The 19,331-nt window shown below is 43.0% G+C and overlaps 2 protein-coding genes across 4 annotated transcripts in view; both read right to left on the bottom strand.

Annotated features, from left to right (window-relative positions):
* The window catches only part of bou (glycosylphosphatidylinositol anchored membrane protein boudin), a 59,703-nt gene that overhangs the window by 3,900 nt on the left and 36,472 nt on the right, over positions 1–19,331 (bottom strand). The gene's annotated exons all lie outside the window — the stretch shown is intronic.
* Positions 5–19,326, bottom strand: LOC142776767 (uncharacterized). The gene has a single exon (XM_075881065.1). It carries the CDS (start codon positions 14,538–14,540, stop codon positions 13,776–13,778), a length of 765 nt encoding a protein of 254 aa, XP_075737180.1. The 5' UTR covers positions 14,541–19,326; the 3' UTR covers positions 5–13,775.

The following is a 19,331-nucleotide window of genomic DNA, read 5'->3' as shown; positions in this document are numbered from 1 at the left end:
CACATTGAGGCAAACAAGTGACAATATACAAACAAGCCTCTTCACATAATAAGCGACACTTTACCGGCCACCAAGCATTGAGCAATATGCTTTTCCAGCCAGCCACCAGTTGGTGCAGTCATGCCGCTGCAGTACACTGCAGATTTTTTATTCGCACGTGCCTGTCAAAAGGTAGCACTGTCGTGGCTGGCTTGGAAGCAGCATCATGCCAGCCAATCGCTGTGTGAAAAATAGACAAGAGTTACCTGATAACTTGCGAGCCTTCTCCTTTTTTTTCTTATACATGAAATCATTCTTCATAGACATAAATTTCACCAAGGTGCATTTAGGCCTCAAGTGCCTCACCTTCTTAAAGGGAGACGCTACTCCTACTACTAATCTGTATTGATTTGATTGATTTGTGGGGTTTAACGTCCCAAAACCACCATATGATTATGAGAGACGCCATAGTGGAGGGCTCTGGAAATTTCAACCACCTGTGCGCCCGAATCTGAGCACACGGGCCTACAACATTTCCGCCTCCATTGAAAATGCAGCCGCCACAGCCGGGATTTTATCCCGCGACCTGTTCTGTAATCTGTAGCCTAGGGTAACAAAATTTATGCTGTTACATAGGCTTTTATGCTCATTTCAATTCAATAATCATAATAGTTTGCATAGTTTTTGTTCTGTACCATAGCAATAAGTAAAATATAGTTATTTTTAAACAGTTTTCTGCCACTAAACTTTGAGCATGAAGAAAAGTGTTGGTTCTAAGGGCTCCTTTTCTTTATTTGACAAAATATTAATGAGAACTAACAAACAACAATGCCAGGGACAGTATAGCAGATGTATAGAGAAAGTATAGTGTGTTCCCCACTCGCCATAATGGCAACAAGTGGTGCCACGTTTAAATGCACATATATACCCTATAAAGTGGACGGAGGATGACTGCCATCATAGCTCAGTGATAGAGAATCAGACGCTTTATTTGAAGGCTACAGGTTTGGATCCTGCCGGTGCCAAGTTATCTTTTTGCCCACTTTTCTTTTTCACATTTACATTACCATTACTTCTAATAACGTCCCCTATACTTTCCCTGGCATTGTTGTCTGTTAGTTCTCATAAATTTTGTTGGAATGTGGCTTTAGTAAACCCCTTATGCGAAAAGCAATGGAAAGCAGCCATGAGAGCATTTTCAAGGTACTCTAGACAATGAGCACTTTTTAGTTTTTTAGTAGCCACCCTGTGATCTTTAAAAGCGATTTTAACCTACTTCGAGTTTAACTCTTTCGTTACCACGCAAAAATGTTTATTTTTTACTTAACTCTTTCGTTACCACGCAAAAATGTTTATTTTTTACATGTCTCGGGAAGACAGTTTTTGCCAGTTTGAGAAGTACTCCAGCACACATTGCAGCATACCAAATTTTGCACAATGAAGTGCTCTTTCCAAAAAATATATATCTTGAAGAGCAACAAAAATATTTGGGAATGAATAAAAATACAAAAAGTGTAACTTTTGGTTGCCAGCTGTTAAACAGCACAATAAAAAACTATATCTTAAAACATTGAAAAAAAATTCAAAATATACATTTCAAAGATAAGTAACCCAAGAAGAGTACAAAAAATAAATCCCGTAGAAATGGTGTTATTCACATGCACAAAAAAAAAAAAATTGGAACCGAGATACTGCTTCATTGCTAGTGCCATGCAGTAAAGCATTGCTTGGTTTTTTGTGAGAAACTTGTCAACTCGTACACTTCTTTCAGTATGTTTTTTTTTTTCATTTTTGTGATCAGAGCCTGCAGATGTTCTAATATAAATGAATGCCCGTGATGTGAATAATCCCTCTATAAATCAGATAGATATCCAATTAACTTGGCTATCTTGTCTAGCCTCACCTTTTTCCATGAGCCACTTCACTCTGCATAGGTTGGCGTTCCAATATATGAATCAAAGCATATTTTTTTACAGTTTTACACATCATATAAAAAAACAAAAAAGAACAATATCGTGTGCAGTTCTGAAATGTTTTGTGCTGTTCCGTAGTCATGACCAAAATGTGCTCTGGTGGCCTTCTTGTCGCATGGAAAAGCTCTGCAGCCGGTGGCAGCCCGACACGCCCCAGCAACGTGTGGACCTCGCACGTAACCAGAGTAGCTATAAGATTGTGCCCAAAGGTCAGCAGCTATGCACTTGCGACGGAAGAGACAACTTGAGGCATTGAAAAAAACCCCCATGAATGGCTGCGGATGTCTCAGGCTGACGCAAAACATAATCGCCATAAAATCTGAAGCTGATGTGCTGCTGTCATTAGACTCTAAGCTTGTCCTCACTCAATCCATGTGTGGTTGAAAGACAGTTTTGAGTGGCGTGTGTTTTTGCAGCGCAGGTGCGGACCCATGCGTGCACGACGACGACACCATAGAAGCAACTAGTGACACTAGATGCGGCCCTGTGTGTGATATAATGATTCAAGCCGAATCAAAGTTGTTGGAAACTGGCTGAGAAGGCCACCTCCACACTTTATACATACGGCGGACTTTCGGAGATATCTTTTGTAGAATGAATTTTCCCTGACTCCCAGCAACAACTCTCTACTGTGTAGCTGGCATAAATTTCTGGCAATTATTACTGCTCAACACTGTCAGATTTCAAAGCTGACACTTCAATTCAGTATTTGGCGTGCAAAGGTTCTTTCCATTACAGAACTTCAGTGTTACTGTCACATAACCACAAAGGGCATGCACTTCTGTCAAATTCGCCAGCTATAAGTGCATTTTTCAAACACACGACATTGGTTCATGCAAAGGTCTGTCTGTTGCCAAGACAGGAAAATTCATATTGATTCTGAAAGTTGAATGGCGGGACTAAGTACTAGAAAGTGCTAGGTGCACGAAACAAATTAAACATGCTAAAATTGACGATCCAAAGCGTCAATCACCGGTGATTGATTTGAAGGGCAGAAGCGTACTAGTAGCTACTTCTAAATCTTTACAGTGCCATCACATCAACGTTCAGAGTGACCTTGAAGTTGTGTATGCTTGCGTCGATGATGGCCACCACAAAATCACGATAGTTCTTTGCTACCGTCCTCCTTCTTGCCCACCCACATTGCTGAGCTTCATGATGTGTTAAACACACTTACTTGCAGCACCCTTCTAATCCCATTATATTACTGGGGGATTTCAACTTTCCCAACATATGCTGGGATCAATGCTGTAATCCTTCCTCTTCACAATGTAAGAAATTCCTTGATCTCTGCTCCTTATTTTCCCTGACACAATTAGTAGTGGAACCCAACAAGAAACTCGAACTTCCCTAATCTCCTCGACTTAATCGTATGATCTCGTTCTGACATATGAATGTTGCATGCATACCATGGTCAAGTCATCACCTTAGTCTCTCGTTCAACTTCAACAAATGTAGAAAAAAAGTTAATTTATCGCTACGATAAAGTTAACTTTGATGAGATTAATGCTGAGCTAACCAGTTTCCTTGATCCCTTTTGAACAATTTTGATTATTGCACAATAGACGAGAACTGAATTACGTTTATAAATGAAATACTTGATGTGAACCACAAATTTGTCCCCTCAAGTTAAATATCCTGTAATGTTAAAAAGCCCTGGTTCAATGCACAGTTAAAAAGCCTTTCTAACAAAAACAACAACAAAAAAGCGAATGTATCCAACAGCCAAAAAGGATGGTTTGACTTCGAAATGGGATGCCTACAAAAAGTCAAGCAGCACCTATATAACGGCAATAAAGCTTGCCAATAAGGCAATCCCCATGCACACATTGCTGACAATGCCCAAAAAATTTTGGCCTTCTAGTGACGATTCCGTGGCATTGATTGATTGTACAAGCTTACCGGTACCTGGTGATGTATGCCCCAAGCTTCTTAATTCTGCTTTCTGTAACAACTTTGCCGTACTTTCCAAACCCGAATTTCCTCGTCTTGAGTGTTGTGATCGCCCTGTTATGGATTTTATTATCATTGAGCCTTTTGGGGCTGAAAATGTAATTATGGGTCTCAAATGGTCATCAAATCCTGGTGCTGAATTAATTGATGCAAAATTTCTGAAAAGTACTGTTGTTTATTCATCTGTTTTACTTTCAAGAATGTTCCAGCAAGCCTTAGACACATATCAGCTATCTATTGATTGAAAGGTCGAGAAGATAGTCCCTATTTACAAGTCCTGCAGCAGGAATTCACTCCTCGAATACAGCCACATGTCTCTCACCAGCATTCCTCGCAAAGTTCTTGGAACATATTCTGTATTCACACTTGCAAAGCACCTTGACAGTAATTAATTTTTTATGAAAGCACAAGATGGTTTCCGAAAAAACTTGTCTTGCAAAACACTTCTTATTCTTGACAAAGGTTCTTTTGCTGACTGTATTTTTCAACTTTGACAAAGTATGTCACCAACTTAGTAAACTCAGTGTTGATCCTAACCTGTTTAGATGGCTTGAGAATTTCCTCTTAAATCAGTCACAATGCGTTGCATCAAACCGTCATACATCTTCGTTTAACTCTGTGGACTCAGGTGTGCCACAGGGATCGCATTCAGGCCCTCGTCTTTTCCTCATCTACATAACGACTTACGAAACCATGTTTCCTCCAACATTTATCTTTTCCCAGATGACTGCGTTTTCCTCCGCTAAATCTCAGATAATGATAATGCAACTAAAGGTGTCTAAATGTAAAACAATGCATGTAACTCGTGACAATATTCCTCCACGAAACTATGATCTCAATAACATTCCCCTAGAAGCCGTAAAATTCTACTAGTACCTTGGCATCTGCATAATCTCGACACTTTCCTGGTCTTTACACATTGATAAGCCAATTAACATGTTACTACCCGCATGTTAGGATATATCGGGTGAAATTTCTCTTCTGCTCCTTCCTTATTAGAATTATTCTTATACAAAACACTCATTAGGAGTAAAATGGATTATGCATAATTGATCTGGCACCCTAACTCTGCAACCCATATTCAATCACTTGAAGTATAATCCAAAATCATGCCGCTCGTTTCATTTCAGCAATTACAGCCGAACATCAAGCGTAAATTTTATTAAAAACTCCTTACTACTTCCTCCCCTCTCATTCCAAGGTAAGTGTTCCCGCCTTGCTTAATTGTATAATTTATGTTTTCCCAATTCCTAAACAATTCCTACCCGCGTGGTGACCTTATATCATCCTGTTCTCACATTTATTCTCGAAGTGATCATGTCCATAGGGTTGGGATAATGCACTACCATACCAGGACCTGTCACAGACATTTATTTCCAGGATGACTCAAGAATGTAACCACCTTCCTGGCACTATTATTTCTATCAAGGCACACTGAAAGTTTCACTTGGCCATTTCAGACATCATCACTCTTGGACTTTACTAACCAATTATTCTTTGTGTTACCTAGCCATTTTTGCTGTTTTGTTTTTATTTTATTTTTGTATGTATTGTTAACCACTGCTCTCTGTAATACTTTGGTCCTAAGGGTAAAATTAAATGAAATGGTTAGCAAGACTTTCAAATTGGAGGCTGATTTAATTACAAAGGCAGGCGAGTCGTGTCCAAATCCACCTTCCATTATTTGATCCTCAAAAAAAGCACCATTTCCGAGCATGTTCACCTGATACCAGCATTACAATCTGGTGACGTCATGAAAAAAAGTGTCATTATGCAATCTTGTCAATAAATGATCATTTGAAAGTAAGTGCTTCTGCTGTCATTGCCTTCCTCTGTCTTTGCATGCATGCACTTAAGGGGAGATGCGAAAAAACTGAAGTTTTTTCTAAAATTACGTATGTTTCGTTTTTAATTGCTCTCCTCTCACAACAAGAAACCAGAAGATTGCAATTAAACTCAAAGTAGAGTAAAATAACTTTTAAGGGCACAACATGGCTACTAAAAACTAAAAAGAGCTCACTGTCTAGAGTCCTCTGCAAATTGTCACCTGGCTGCTTGTCACCTGGCTGCTTTCCATTGCATTTCGCAGGAGGAGTTCACTAAAACCACCTGCCCAAAATAACCATGATTGCCAAGCTGACATGATGGAAGAAATCATCTTAAAAACCATATCTTTTCTGCATAGATGAGCTTTCACATATACCTATAAAGGGCATTTTTTTTTCAAGATTCATTTTTGTGTAACTTCTCGAGTTTGGATATTATAATTTTGGTACTTCTGATAGCCTGATCAGGATAAAATTTCACCCACTTGTTCCTTAACATGTGAAGAGTACAAGTATTTCCTTTAAAATTTGATATCTCCTGAATAATTATTATGAACGTAAAGTATGCAATTAGTATAGGCTGAAGATTCTAAGAAATTTTGCATTACAATTTTTTTGTCCAAAAAATTTCTTATGCACACTTTCTTGACAGCTAATTGTATTTACAGTTATTGTAGGACAATATAAACCATTATTGACCCACAACAATTAAGCTTTATTGGCATAAAAAGTTTGTAAAACATAAACTGTACACATCGTCATGGCATAAAGCAAAAACTGAAACTATATTATAACTAATCATATGCTTGAAATCAGCATAAAAACCTATATATGCAGGAACAATTTCATCACCCTAGGCTACAGATTAGTCCAACTTTTTTTTTTTTTTTCGAATCTAAGGGTGGATGAAAGTGGACTTTATAGTGTTTTGGAGTAGCTCAAGGACCAGAAATAATGCTGTTTTGGAGCAGCTTTAATGCAGTAAAATGAAGTTATAGAGCAGGTTTGAAGCACCAAAAGGTGTCTTTTAGTGCTATGCAAGTTATTCATAGAGCAACTTTCTAGCGTCAAATATCATCGCCAATCGAAATTATTTCCGGTAAACATTTCTGGTGCATGTGCATGCGTGTTATCATCATCAAACATCACATCCAACACAAAAATAACTCGGGAGAAAACAAGGGATAGGCAATACTTATCTCTTGTTTTCATGACTGCTAGATAATCTCAGCGCACATCGCTTGGCAAATGTTTGTTATCCCTACACTAATTAGACAAGATGCTCTGCTGATCTGTGCTCAGTATGGAGCGAAGTGGGGACACGCAATTCACACGGCAAATTCGCGCGCACGGTAGCGAGCCATCCGGCAGCGACAGCGTGGGCAGCATAGGTGCCATGCTGCACGCAACTAAGAGATGATACAGTCCACGAGCTTGAATGAAACTGTCGCTTGTCGCTTAGTATCAGATCGCAGTAGAGAAGTGCACATATGTATCACGGATAGTGTCCTTCCATCTCAATCGCTGCATATCCCGGGCATTGCATGTTTTTAAATGCTCCTTCCTTGGCGTCGCGCTATAAAACGCTCATGTGAGAGTGCTAGCCAAATATCTCTTCCGCATTTTGTCCTAAAATGAAAAAAATGCTCTCTGGTTGGTACTTTGGGCAAGAACTGCTGTGGTACTGTATTTCTTTATTGGTAGCGATGGTGCATGTCAGGACATGCACATTTATACTTGTAAACGCGCACTGCCATTTAGTACATGATCATGCCATGTCCCCAGCTGGTACAAATTATCGAGGTTTCACTGCATTACTAGACCATTTGCAGTTACTTGTGTTAATGCCACCACTTTTGCGGGAAAACCATGGTGGTAATAGGGATGAGACGAGCACTAGCGAACCCCATGAATGAATCAAATTACGCAATCATGATCGACCTTCACTGGATATGAATGCGGCCGTGTCTTTTGGGTAGCCAACGCTCGATGTTGATCGGTCAACGATAATAATTTGCTAGATTTAGCAGTTTACGCTTACAATCAACAATTATCGCGGAAATTGCCGTTATGTACAGCCTGGCACAGCAGGTCAATTGGGGCAGAATGGTGCAATTAGCGCAGCAATTCCACTCCTGGAATTGCATCTCCTGCAATTCCAGGAGTGTTCTGCTATTAAAAGCCAACTCCCCTAAAAATCACTACTCCTAAGAAATTATCCCGTAAGATTTAGACATTTTTCAAGTTTCTTGGCTTTCTTACTTTATTATTCAGTTTTCGACAATACTGGCACAGGCACATATGTAACACTGGAACAGATTTACATTGCCAGTACTTGTATACATGCAAGTGAACGACGCTTGATTTCTTCACAGCGTTTTTCGAGTGTAGGTGTGCAGGATAGTGTGCGACATGTCTGCTGTAATTTTCTTTCGAGGGTCCTTGATTTTTTTTAATAAGTGGCCCGAAGCACTTTCGAAAATAGATGGCCCAGCATCCTTGAGCCTAGTTCTCATTCCTGACATTAAAATATGGCCGTGCATCAATCTCGGCAGACAATGTCTTGAGGACGAAATGGGGAGCAGCGTCTTTGACACACACCACCTCTCCTTTGCAGCACATCATATTTTTGTGGTATCGCACAAGAAGACTTTGTTCATTGACTGGTGGCCTGAAAAGTGCATACCATTGTATGAAATGTTTGTACCTACTGTTGCAAAAGGGCACAAAGCACTTGCTCATTCTTGCGCAGAACAAAAACACTTGATCACTAAACGTATTTCAAAAAACAAGCTCGAAAGCAAAGCGGCAAGAAAATGCTTGCACTGCACGGCTATGTAGCACATGATCTGTGAAAAATATTGAAAGTTATATGGTGGTGGTGGTCATGGTGATCCAAGCTTTAATTTGCCAGAAAAAGGGGGGACCAGTCTAAAGACCGGTTGCTTTGACTTATGCAGCGAGGATCACTTGGGATAATGCAGCCTCCACCACTTGCTGGAGAGACTTTGCAGAATAGCTAGCTGCCCACCACGGTCGTCAATCCGGCATGCCATCTGCTGACACGCAGAAAAGGAATACACAAACAGGCTCTCCCCACAAAGTGCTCCTTTTGTGTCGTTTGTTCACCTAAATTTTTTTCGTACACCGTGACGTACAGTCAGCACCAAAAGACCATGCAAAGCAAGCGCTGCCCAGGTGACGCGCCTAAAATACACAAGATGCGTTGTCCTAGCGAGCTGGCTGATGAACAAATAGTAATAGAGAACCGCTGCGAGGTGTACTACGGGCATGTTTCAACGTGTTCTCATACGCCTCATGCGTTCTGAAATGCACGGTGAACATTATGCGACACGACCACTGATCTTGATCAATTTGCATTGTGTTGTAGGCTACTTAGAAGGCGCAAGACCAGCCAAGATTAAGACACTTCGCTGAAAACTGTGATGCAGCGGGGGAGCAGCGATTATTTTCTGCTACAGTTTCAGCAATTTGATGATTGACTGATATGTAGAGTTTAATGTCCCAAACCAGCACATAATTACGAGACGCCCTAGTAGAGGGCTCCGGAAATTTCGACCACCTTGGGTTCTTTCAACAAAATCTGAGAACACGGGCCCACAGCGTCTTTGCGTCTATTGAAAATGCAGCCACCACAGCTGGGATTTGATCCTGCGGCCTGCCGGTCAGCAGCTTTAGCCATCAGGCCACCGCGGCGGGGCACGGTTTCAGTGATGTGGTGCGCATGATTGGGTACCTTCGCAAGACTGTTGTCGGAAGGATGGAAGCTGTCCGATGTGAAGTATGTCTATGATGTGAAAGAAACAGTTTTTAGTAGAGATAGGGATTGTGACCTTTCAGGCATAGTGCCAAACATTATACAACATGAACTTACAGGTAAGTGTGTTCAAATCGCACTAGCGAAGCTTGGCATTGTATGCAGTGCCCTAATTATGCACCCACTCTGAAGTACAACAAGTGCCTCAGGCAGCACTGAGCTAGCATGTGACCCAGTGACAGCTGTTTTGAGTGAGCCCATCACTATTACGTGGTTAGTGGTAACAGCTCTTGTGCAATATTCCAGAAGCTCTAACCACATACATGAGCTGTCACTCACCATAAAGAAAAGCGTGTAGTGAAATGCGCTAGTCGATTTCCTAAGCGTTGAGTTCAACGACTAGCATGAAACCACAAAATGCTCATATCGCAGTCTTTTTAAAAAAGAAAGATGTTCTTGAAGCTTATGGTGAATCTTGAAATACCTCATTTACTCGCGTAATGAACACACTTTTTTTCTTGAAAAATTGGAGCAAAGTTGAGGGTGCGATTACTGCGTCGAGAAAATTTTATGACAACTTTTTCAGGATGAGCAAAAACTGTTGGGAAACAGCCCCTTTGTTGCACTTCACTCATCTTCAATCTTGAGCAAGCTGTCCTTGCATCGCCCACGCACGCCATAAAAGCGTTTTGCGACTATCTTCTCTCGCGATCGCTTAACCGCAACTGTGGTATCTGCTGTGATCTCGAGGGGCGCCCAGAAGCGTGCACTAGCACCCTACGACGCACTTTGCCAAGTTCGCGGGAACCTGGCATGACGACCGCAATAATGTCGTTTTCATTAAGCAAGTAACCAACATTGCAGCAAGCTACCCCAGAAGCATCAAAACAAATCGTCGATAACAAGATTAATGACAAAATACGGCCGCCGCCTCACTTTCTGTACGCGCAGAAGACAAGCCAAGCGAGAATTGGGAGTGCTACTATGTTGCGAAAATCCTCCAATCTTTTCTGAGAGACAAGCGATTTTTCCTCGTTGTCGAAAAACCTGCAAAGCGATAGCGATGAATAACCTTTCGCAACAGCAAATTTTGTAGCATCGCTTGAAAATCACGTGCACGTCCTTGGGCCTTAAGGTTTCGTATTTGCAGGGAGCGACTGTCAGTTAAAGTGGGCAGTTTCACGACTTTCATTCGCTGTGTGCTTATAAGCTGCGTGTCTACACTTGCATCGTTTATCAATCCTGCTGTGGCGTGTACATAAAAAAGACTGGGGCATGCAGATAGAAAGAAAAACAATAGGGCACACGGCAATGGGCAAGGGGGGAGAGGAGGAAAGAGCGAGCCGAGGTGCCAGGTGTCTGTTAGCGGGACTGCAGAGGATGAATGTAGGGGGTGCATTTATTACGCCGAGGAAAAAAAAATCCTAATTTTGACGACTGAAGTTGAGGACGTATTTACTGTGCGAGCACGTTCGTAACACGGGTAAATACGATATATATATGTGTGTGTGTGTATATACATACATAGCATGCACAAGAGAGAGACTTTTTTTTTATTTAACAATACTGTCAATCCCGTCAGAGATTTTTACAGGAGTGGGTTGGAAAGTGTCAACAAACATTCTATATTCACATACTTATACAATTGTATGGGTACAAAAAAATCATGGTATAAAATGATAACAATTATGGACCTACATTATTAACGAGGCACATGTATCAGTCACATGTGCACACACTGAAAAAAACACGAAAAAAAAAGAAAAAGGTAAGCACGCAAGATACAAAGTCGGTACCGACTTCCACCTTTTTAAACCACAAATGTACTGGCAGGGAGGACAATGATCAGTACAATCCTGATAGCGTCACTATCATGTAGCTGATAGAACGGCTTGGCCAGCAAGTTCGTAAAATTTGTTGACAGTAGGCTGCACAACCACCGTCTCGGGTAAAGCATTCCACTCTTGCACTGCCCGCGGGAAAAACGAAGAACTAAATGTATTGTTGGTGCATAAATATTCTTGCAGTGTAAGGTGATGCTTGTGACGGGTTTCTCTATAAGTGTTGAAAGAAATGTAGGTGTTCGAATCTACATTAAGTTTGTTGTGTAGGATTAGGTACATAAATTTGAGTCGGGATAGCATCGCACGACTGGCTAGCGTGTGAAGGCCAATATCTGTTACAGATAAAACGCGCGGCTTTGCGCTGGATGGCCTCAATAGTGGCTATGTGTTTTTGGGTAGACGGGAACCATGCCACGCTCGCATATTCTAAGATAGGGCGTATAATCGTCGCATAGGCCAAGAGCTTCGCTTCTCTTGTCGAGTATCGCAAGGCCCGCTTTAATAACATTAGCTTCCGCATCGCTTTGCCAGTCACGTGATCTACATGCGCCGACCATCTGAGATCTGACGATATGACGACGCCCAAGTACTTGTACTGAGTGACTGTTTTAAGGATGATCCTATCATAGCCATACGAGAAAGTAAGTTTGGATTTCTTTTTTGTTACTGTCATTGCAACTATTTTATCGAAGTTGATGACCATTTGCCAACTCTCGCACCATTGTGCTAACAAGGCGAAATCATTGTTCAAACTTATTTGATCTTGCTGGCTTTGTATTTCTTTATACAGGACGCAGTCATCTGCAAATAACCTAATTTTAGATTGAACCCTACAAGTTATGTCGTTTATAAACAGAAGAAACAGGATAAGAGCCAAAACTGAACCCTGAGGTACTCCAGAAAGCACCGGCATAACGGTCAAATGCCTTTGAAAAGTCTAGTAGAATTATGTCTATTTGTGTCTGATCGTTTATTCCTTTAGCGAGATCATGCAGGATTTCTACAAGTTGGGTAACGGTAGAGAGACCAGTCCTGAAGCCATGTTGATGGGGATGGAGAGCATTGTTTTCCTCGACGAACTGGGTAATAGATTTTAGTATAATATGCTCTAAAATTTTGCAGCAAGTACATGTGAGAGAAATAGGCCCATAATTAGACGGAGAAGAAGGATTACCAGATTTGTAGACAGGCACTATTTTTGCCATTTTCCATTCGGCTGGCAGACATTGTTCTGAAACTGACTTGTTGTAAAGAAGACATAAGTATTTGCTTACAAGTTCGGTGTAGCGTTTCAGGAAGCAGTTCGGGATTCCGTCTGGGCCGGTGGACTTCTTTTCGTCTAACTTCAATAAGAATGAAAGCACGCCTGCTTCGGTTATGACTGGTGCACTTAGCGTCTCGTTTCTCTCTATATTTTCTGGCCTGTAGGCATGCGCAATGCCATTGTAAGGAGCATATACGGAATGGAAAAAAACGTTAAACGTTCCCAGGGTGTCTAGCAAATTATTATTTTAAGATTCCCTGACTTTTCCAGGTTTTCCCTGACAATTTCAAGTGAAATTCCCTGACCTCTGCATAGGCGGCAATACATGTAAGATCATTAGTGCAGACGACAAAACATTGTTTTATTTAGAGCGCAAACATAAATAATTCACCGCAAATTGTAGTCGCTGACTAGAGTATTATTGCACAAAGTCTATGCAAACACACATCGGCTTCTGCTGTTTGTGTCAGCCACTGCACAAGAGTTCTTGAAGCACTCATCTGTTACTTCTTAAGAGCATCTATTTTTTCTTGCAGGAGACTAGCTTCCGTCAGCGAGTCACTAAGCAGCCTTCGCTTCTTTTCTTCCAGTTCTTTGACAAGAGCAGCCACTCTTTTCTTGTTCTTCTGAACACCTGACTCCACTCGTCTTTCTGCCTTCTTTTTCTGCAGTTCCTCTCTGAAGATGCTGTAGGAATTCCGAACCATCTGCAGCATCTTGTCAGTAATTAGAACTTTTTCCACGCCGCCTGCCGCCAACACGGCATCATGCACCAGTCGTGCTATCAGCAAGTCTTCTTTCAAGTTTTCGACGAGGCATTCTTTGTTGACCGAGAAGCCTCTTTCTACGGCAGCATTGCCGTGAGACAGAGGATGATCTTGATAAAAGACAGCAGCTCTTTGTGATCATGTGAGCAGAGATCTGGCCACACAACGTCCAGCCTCTGCTCTTTCCTGTGAAAATTTTTCAATTTTTCTTGGTTGAGGCTCGATGAACAGACCTCTATGTAAGAACGATGGGCCCGCTCTGCTTGCAGACCAGTCATCCACTGCTGCTCTGACAGCACTTCAAGTGCCAGGGTCAATCGTTTTGGGCCAGCCTCCGGAGACAATGCAAATGTGGGGTCCGAACAGCTGGCACCCCTTGTTAGCTTGTACTTCAATGGTGACCTCTCCACCACCTTCTGACGTCTTTCTTGAATTGGTGCAAAGTAAGCTGTGGCATTTTGGGCACCTTGCGGAGCTCATTCTTCGCAGCGAACCCAATGTCGAAGATAGGTACGGGTATACAGTTCTCAAGCTTCTCTAAGTCAATCTTGAGCAACTTTGCGGGTGTGTCTGCAGCAACAAGCACTTCCTTCTTGACAATCCTTGCAAGCAGTGACCGCAGTATATTGTGCAGTGCAGTTGAAAGAAAGGGCACCATTGGATTGTCAGTCTGAAATTCTGCCAAAAATGGCTCCAGTTCCTCACAAATTGACAGCATGAAGGCCAGTTTTACTGGCAACAGCTGATCCCTCACTGCGTTCGCAACAGCACTGTAGCTAGAGCATATAGGCTGCTTCTTTGCCTTCACAGGGCCCTCCACAAACTTCACCAGGTTAGGAAGAAGTTCTAACGCCCTGGTGATTACCTTCCCATTTTCGAGCCACCTGACAGCACAGAATTTGAGGGGAAATAGTGCACTTCCTGTAAAGGTGACGTAGTCTGCACGACGTGCAGGCACACATTTGAACAAGTTGTAGCTGCTGCGAAGAAAGCCTATCACATCCCAGCCAGTTGCAGCATGACCTGCCTTGTATGCTCCATTCATTACGTGCAGCCCGCAACTTCCAATATCTAGGATATTGTGACTCTCATCCAACTCCTTGAGTTCCTCCTTCAGTGACCTCAGGAACTTCATGTTCACATTCGGCCCATCCATTGAAACTTGTAGTATCTTGGCTTGCTTGAGCTCTTCTGTGGCCTTCCTAAATGCAGATGCCAGGTCCTCTGCACACAATTGCCCCAAGAAGCATGAAGTTAGCTACTGCGTTTTCACAGTGCCATCAGTAGTGTCATCCCAATATCGGACGAGCACATCTATCTGTTGCTTCTGGGTCACTTTGTTCAGCGACTCGTCAAATGAAACAACTAAGAACGGCACACCGGCAAGGCTTGATAGAAGATTCTTACGAAAGTAAGGCGCAATACCGTGGCAAATCGTATACCCTACATTGTCCTTCCCTAGATGAAGTTTTTCAGCGACTTCACATCCCGGAAACATGAGAGGGAAGAGCGAGGCCAACGCCGCTCTTGACCGAAAAGATCCGTGTGAGTCACTACCGCGTTTAAGCACCACATTATTTCGGCCTTTGTCACAGCGCTCTTCAGAAGAAAGCCACTCATCGATGTCTTCGCACTTGTGGTGGGGGCAGGCTCCTCGGGCACGACTGTCCGGTCTTCGCTACATTTGGCCGAAGCGTTCGTCGCTGGCGTAAAAAAGGACAACATACCAGTTTGCGAGGCGCTCGACCGACACTTCAAACCAGCAAGATGCTTCTTGCTGGACACGTGACTGGAAACTGCAGTTCCTCCCATGTAGCTTAAAGAAAACGTTTTGCAGCACAGTGTGCAATGAGCACTGTGAGGATCATTCTACACGGGCTTAATCCAGCTTGCATATTCCGATACGTTCGGGTTCGTCCAGTCCGAATTAAAGGAGCACTTTCTCGCCGCCGACATCGTCAGTGAGAAGGCTTCTCTTCAGAAAAAAAAAACGATGAAAACACACCGTCACGGGAAGGTTCCGTCGTTTAAAACATGGCGGACAGAAGAGGTGGTCCAAAACAACAAAAGTGTATACCCAGCATGCCCAGCGCGCACTGCTCAAGGTTGCCAGGCCACGGAGAAAAAAAGGCCAAACTTGTCAACCTTGGCACTACTGCCCCACTGGCTTGGATTGGATCTGTCCCCGTTGGCTGTTTGCGCCAATTACGGTGAGCTGAGCGCGCGCTCCGCGCCGGGGAACAAGTTGCGAGTCATTTTCCCTGAATGGGTTTTTTTTTTAGCAACATTCCCTGACGATTCCCTGATTTTTCCCGGCGTGTATCATTTCCCTGACAATTCCCGGTTTTCCCGGTTTTCCCGGTTGCTAGACACCCTGGTTTCTGCTTGTTGCTTTTCTTCCTTGGGTGACAGTGGTTTTGCACTGCTTTCTTTACATCTAATATATCGCCAGAATTTTTGGGGTGAATGTTGGATAAAGTTGTTAAGCGTTGTACTGCAGTAGTGCTGCCTTGCTAACTTTGTTTATTCTTTTAGCAGCCTGTTTAATGAATTTATTTTTTGGTGGAAGTCCGGGTCCGGGAGGACCCTATTAGATTTCCTCAGTCTTTTTATTCTTCGTTTTATGTGAATTACATCGCGCGTGATCCATGGGTTGTACTTGTTAGTGTTCTTTTGAATTTGTGGGATATATTGCCCCAAGCAGTGCATAACATGTGCTTTGAACAAAAGCTAAATCTCGTCTAAGCCAGCCGAGCCGTCTGAGACCAGTTCATTGAAGTTGTGGTACTCATGGGCTAGGTAGGTCATAATGGCATCGTCATCTGCTCTGTTAAAGGCGTACACGGACTTTCTAGTACCACGTTGAGCAACCTTTTCTGGAAGTGTTAGCGTACACAAAACCATATCATGGTCAGATATTCCTTCAAGGACTTCGACGTTGTATTTCCCTTTCAAAAAGAAATCACTCAAAAAAACGAGGTCTAAGATGGAGCTTGAAGTGCCCTGCACACGAGTAGGCTGAGAAACAACTTGGGTAAGGTTGAAAGTGAACAGACGACTTAGAAATATATTGTTTGTTACACTTGATGGGCATAGAGAGTTCCAATTAATATCGGGGAGATTGAAATCTCCTCCCATTATTATGCCGCTCCCCGCCATGTGATCTTGCATATAATCTAGAAGCTGATCAAGATATGACGCTTCGGCTCGGAAGAGTCTATTCTGGCCTAGCTGAATCCTACACTAGACCGCCTCTACACCCGAAACGTCTGGCATCACTGTGTAACTTATGCCTTGTTTTAGGAGCAAGGCGACACCACCGCCTCTAGCTGGTCTATCTTTTCGGATAATGAAATAGCCCTGTGGAGCCACCTCACAGTTTCCAATATCATAATGTAACCAAGTCTCAGTCACACAAATAATGTTGGGTTCGAGTGCAATCAGGTTTGCTTCAAAGTGTTTGATTTTATCGATAAGGCTGCGCGCATTAACGTTAAGCACAACTAGCGTCGAGGGCGGTTTCAAGGTCGCCCGGCTTGTTCGTTGTCCCTGCTTCCGTTTTTTGCGACTTCCACTATGTCGTTACTCTGGTCATCCCAGGTGTACAGGCGATTATTAATTCTGACTTTATCATAAGACAAGAAAACTTTGTCTTTCTGGTCTCGGTGTTCCTTTGTTCTGTCTCAGAGCTTTCTTCTAATTTCTCTGACTACGGGCGAGAAATCTTCGCTAATTGAGTATTCCGTTCCTTTTAGCTTCTTGCAATTTTTAAGTATATTGTCTTTATCCCAATAGTCAAGTAACTTTAAGATTGCAGGTCTGTTTTTAGGACTGCCAGTAGCCTTCCGTCGCCCAAGACGGTGAATTCTTTCTATGCCAGCCGTTTTTATTCCAATCTTATCTTCAAAGATTCCTTTTTCAACAGCGTCAAGCAGATCCTGGTGCGTTTCAGTTTCAAGTTCCTTGACACCATACACAACAAGGTTAGACCTACGGCCTCTGTTATCTAACTCGTCAATTTTTTTAGTCAAAGATACAACCACATTTTCAAGTTTATCAACCCTTTCCACGCATTCAAGTACCTGCTTTTCCATTTTGCCTATTTTTTCAAACTTTTTATCTACAGCTGCAAGCTTTTGGTTGGTCACCATTTTTTCGTTCTTTATCTCCTGGATATCCTTTGCAATTATTTTGAGCTGTTCTTCAAGCACAGTGTCACGAGGCCCAGGATTAGTCTCGACATCCCCCGCCAGCAGCAGCAACAAACGCAAGGAAGACGATAAATCACAGAACCATTCAAGCAAAAGGTGTTGGCACGGCAGCAAGACCAGGCATACATTACTGCTATGAAAGCATTTGCCAAATCGCTTTCTCACCTGGACGACAAACAAGAAGGGGTTTGAGTGATGCATTTTGGCATTGCCGCCGCGCCCACTGAAGGATCCCTCGCAAGACAGTCTCTTAAATAGCAGCTAGCAACTCCGTGACGTCATGGTCTCGGACAATGTTGCGCTGTAAGTGACCGCCAACGCCATCCGGTGCCCGATGATAAGGCCAGGTATGTCCAGTGTTCGTGGGTACGCGTTGAAAATCCATTGATGAGTTGCCCGATGTCGGTCCAGCCGAAGATAGCAGCATGCCAAGCATAACCTGGACGGCAAACAAGAAGGGGTTTGAGCAATGCATTTTGGCATTGCCGCCGCGTTCACTGAAGGATCCCTCGCCAAGACAATCTCTTAAGTAGCAGTTCCGTGACGTCATGGTCTCGGACGATGTTGCGCTGTTCGCTGGGAAGTGACCGCCAACGCCATCCGGTGCCCGATGATAAGGCCAGGTATGTCCAGTGTTCGTGGGTATGCGTTGAAAATCCATTGATGAGTTGCCCCTGTCGGTCCAGCCGAAGAAAGCAGCATGCCAAGCATAACCTGGACGGCAAACAAGAAGGGGTTTGAGCGATGCATTTTGGCATTGCCGCCACGCCCACTGAAGGATCCCTCGCCAAGACAGTCTCTTGAGCAGCAGCTCCGTGACGTCATGGTCTCGGACGATGTTGCACTGTTAGCTGTGAAGTGACGGCCAACGCCATCCGGTGCCCGATGATAAGGCCAGGTATGTCCAGTGTTCGTGGGTACACGTTGAAAATCCATTGATGAGTTGCCCGATGTCGGTCCAGCCGAAGAAAGCAGCATGCCAAGCATAACCTGGACGGCAAACAAGAAGGGGTTTGAGCGATGCATTTTGGCATTGCCGCCGTGCCCACTCACACATTTATTGAAAGTTTTATGAAGACAACAAATAAACGTTTGCTACATTAAAAAAACTCGGTTTCCTCATGCGTGTGCGTACATTCAGTACTTATCTTGCACAAAAGCCGTGCAAATGCCGCAATTTTCGCCATCCTGTAGCTTCATTCGTAATGTGACCACAGCACCAAACTTCCTACTTATGACTGCTCCGTTATCCGAATTTTAATATCCTGAAAGGAAAAGAAGCTGGCATAAACAATCCCCGGTAAAATAGCTGCAAAACAGGTTGGCCAACAGTCTGTTGGCAATGGATGAGAGCCTAAGCCAAGCTCTCAAAAAATATCCCGGGCCAGTGCTAGAGGAGGCTTCAGCCCCATGCTCTCTGCCTATGCTGCAGACAACACAACTATAGTCCAAAATACTGTACACAATGAAGTGGTAGACACGTAAAAGGCACAGTCAGTTGGAACTCGTGCTTGTGGGTTAAGATTGAGTGAAGATTGAGTGTTCCATTTGTCTAAATGTTTAGTGCACTTATGCGAGAAAGAAAGGTGAGTAGGTTAAGAAATAAGTGGATTACTGAAATCATACAGTCATCGCCCTTAGGATGAGCCATGCATGATTCCTAAAAAAAGTGCTGTCAAATACACGCCTCCCAAGGTCCTATTTTCATTGCCAATGAGCCATATTGTGACAACTCA

Source organism: Rhipicephalus microplus, chromosome X, assembly GCF_043290135.1.
Source record: "Rhipicephalus microplus isolate Deutch F79 chromosome X, USDA_Rmic, whole genome shotgun sequence".
NCBI classification, from domain to species: domain Eukaryota; kingdom Metazoa; phylum Arthropoda; class Arachnida; order Ixodida; family Ixodidae; genus Rhipicephalus; species Rhipicephalus microplus.
Note: the sequence above shows the minus strand (reverse complement) of the source record. Positions and strands in the feature narration are given on the sequence as shown.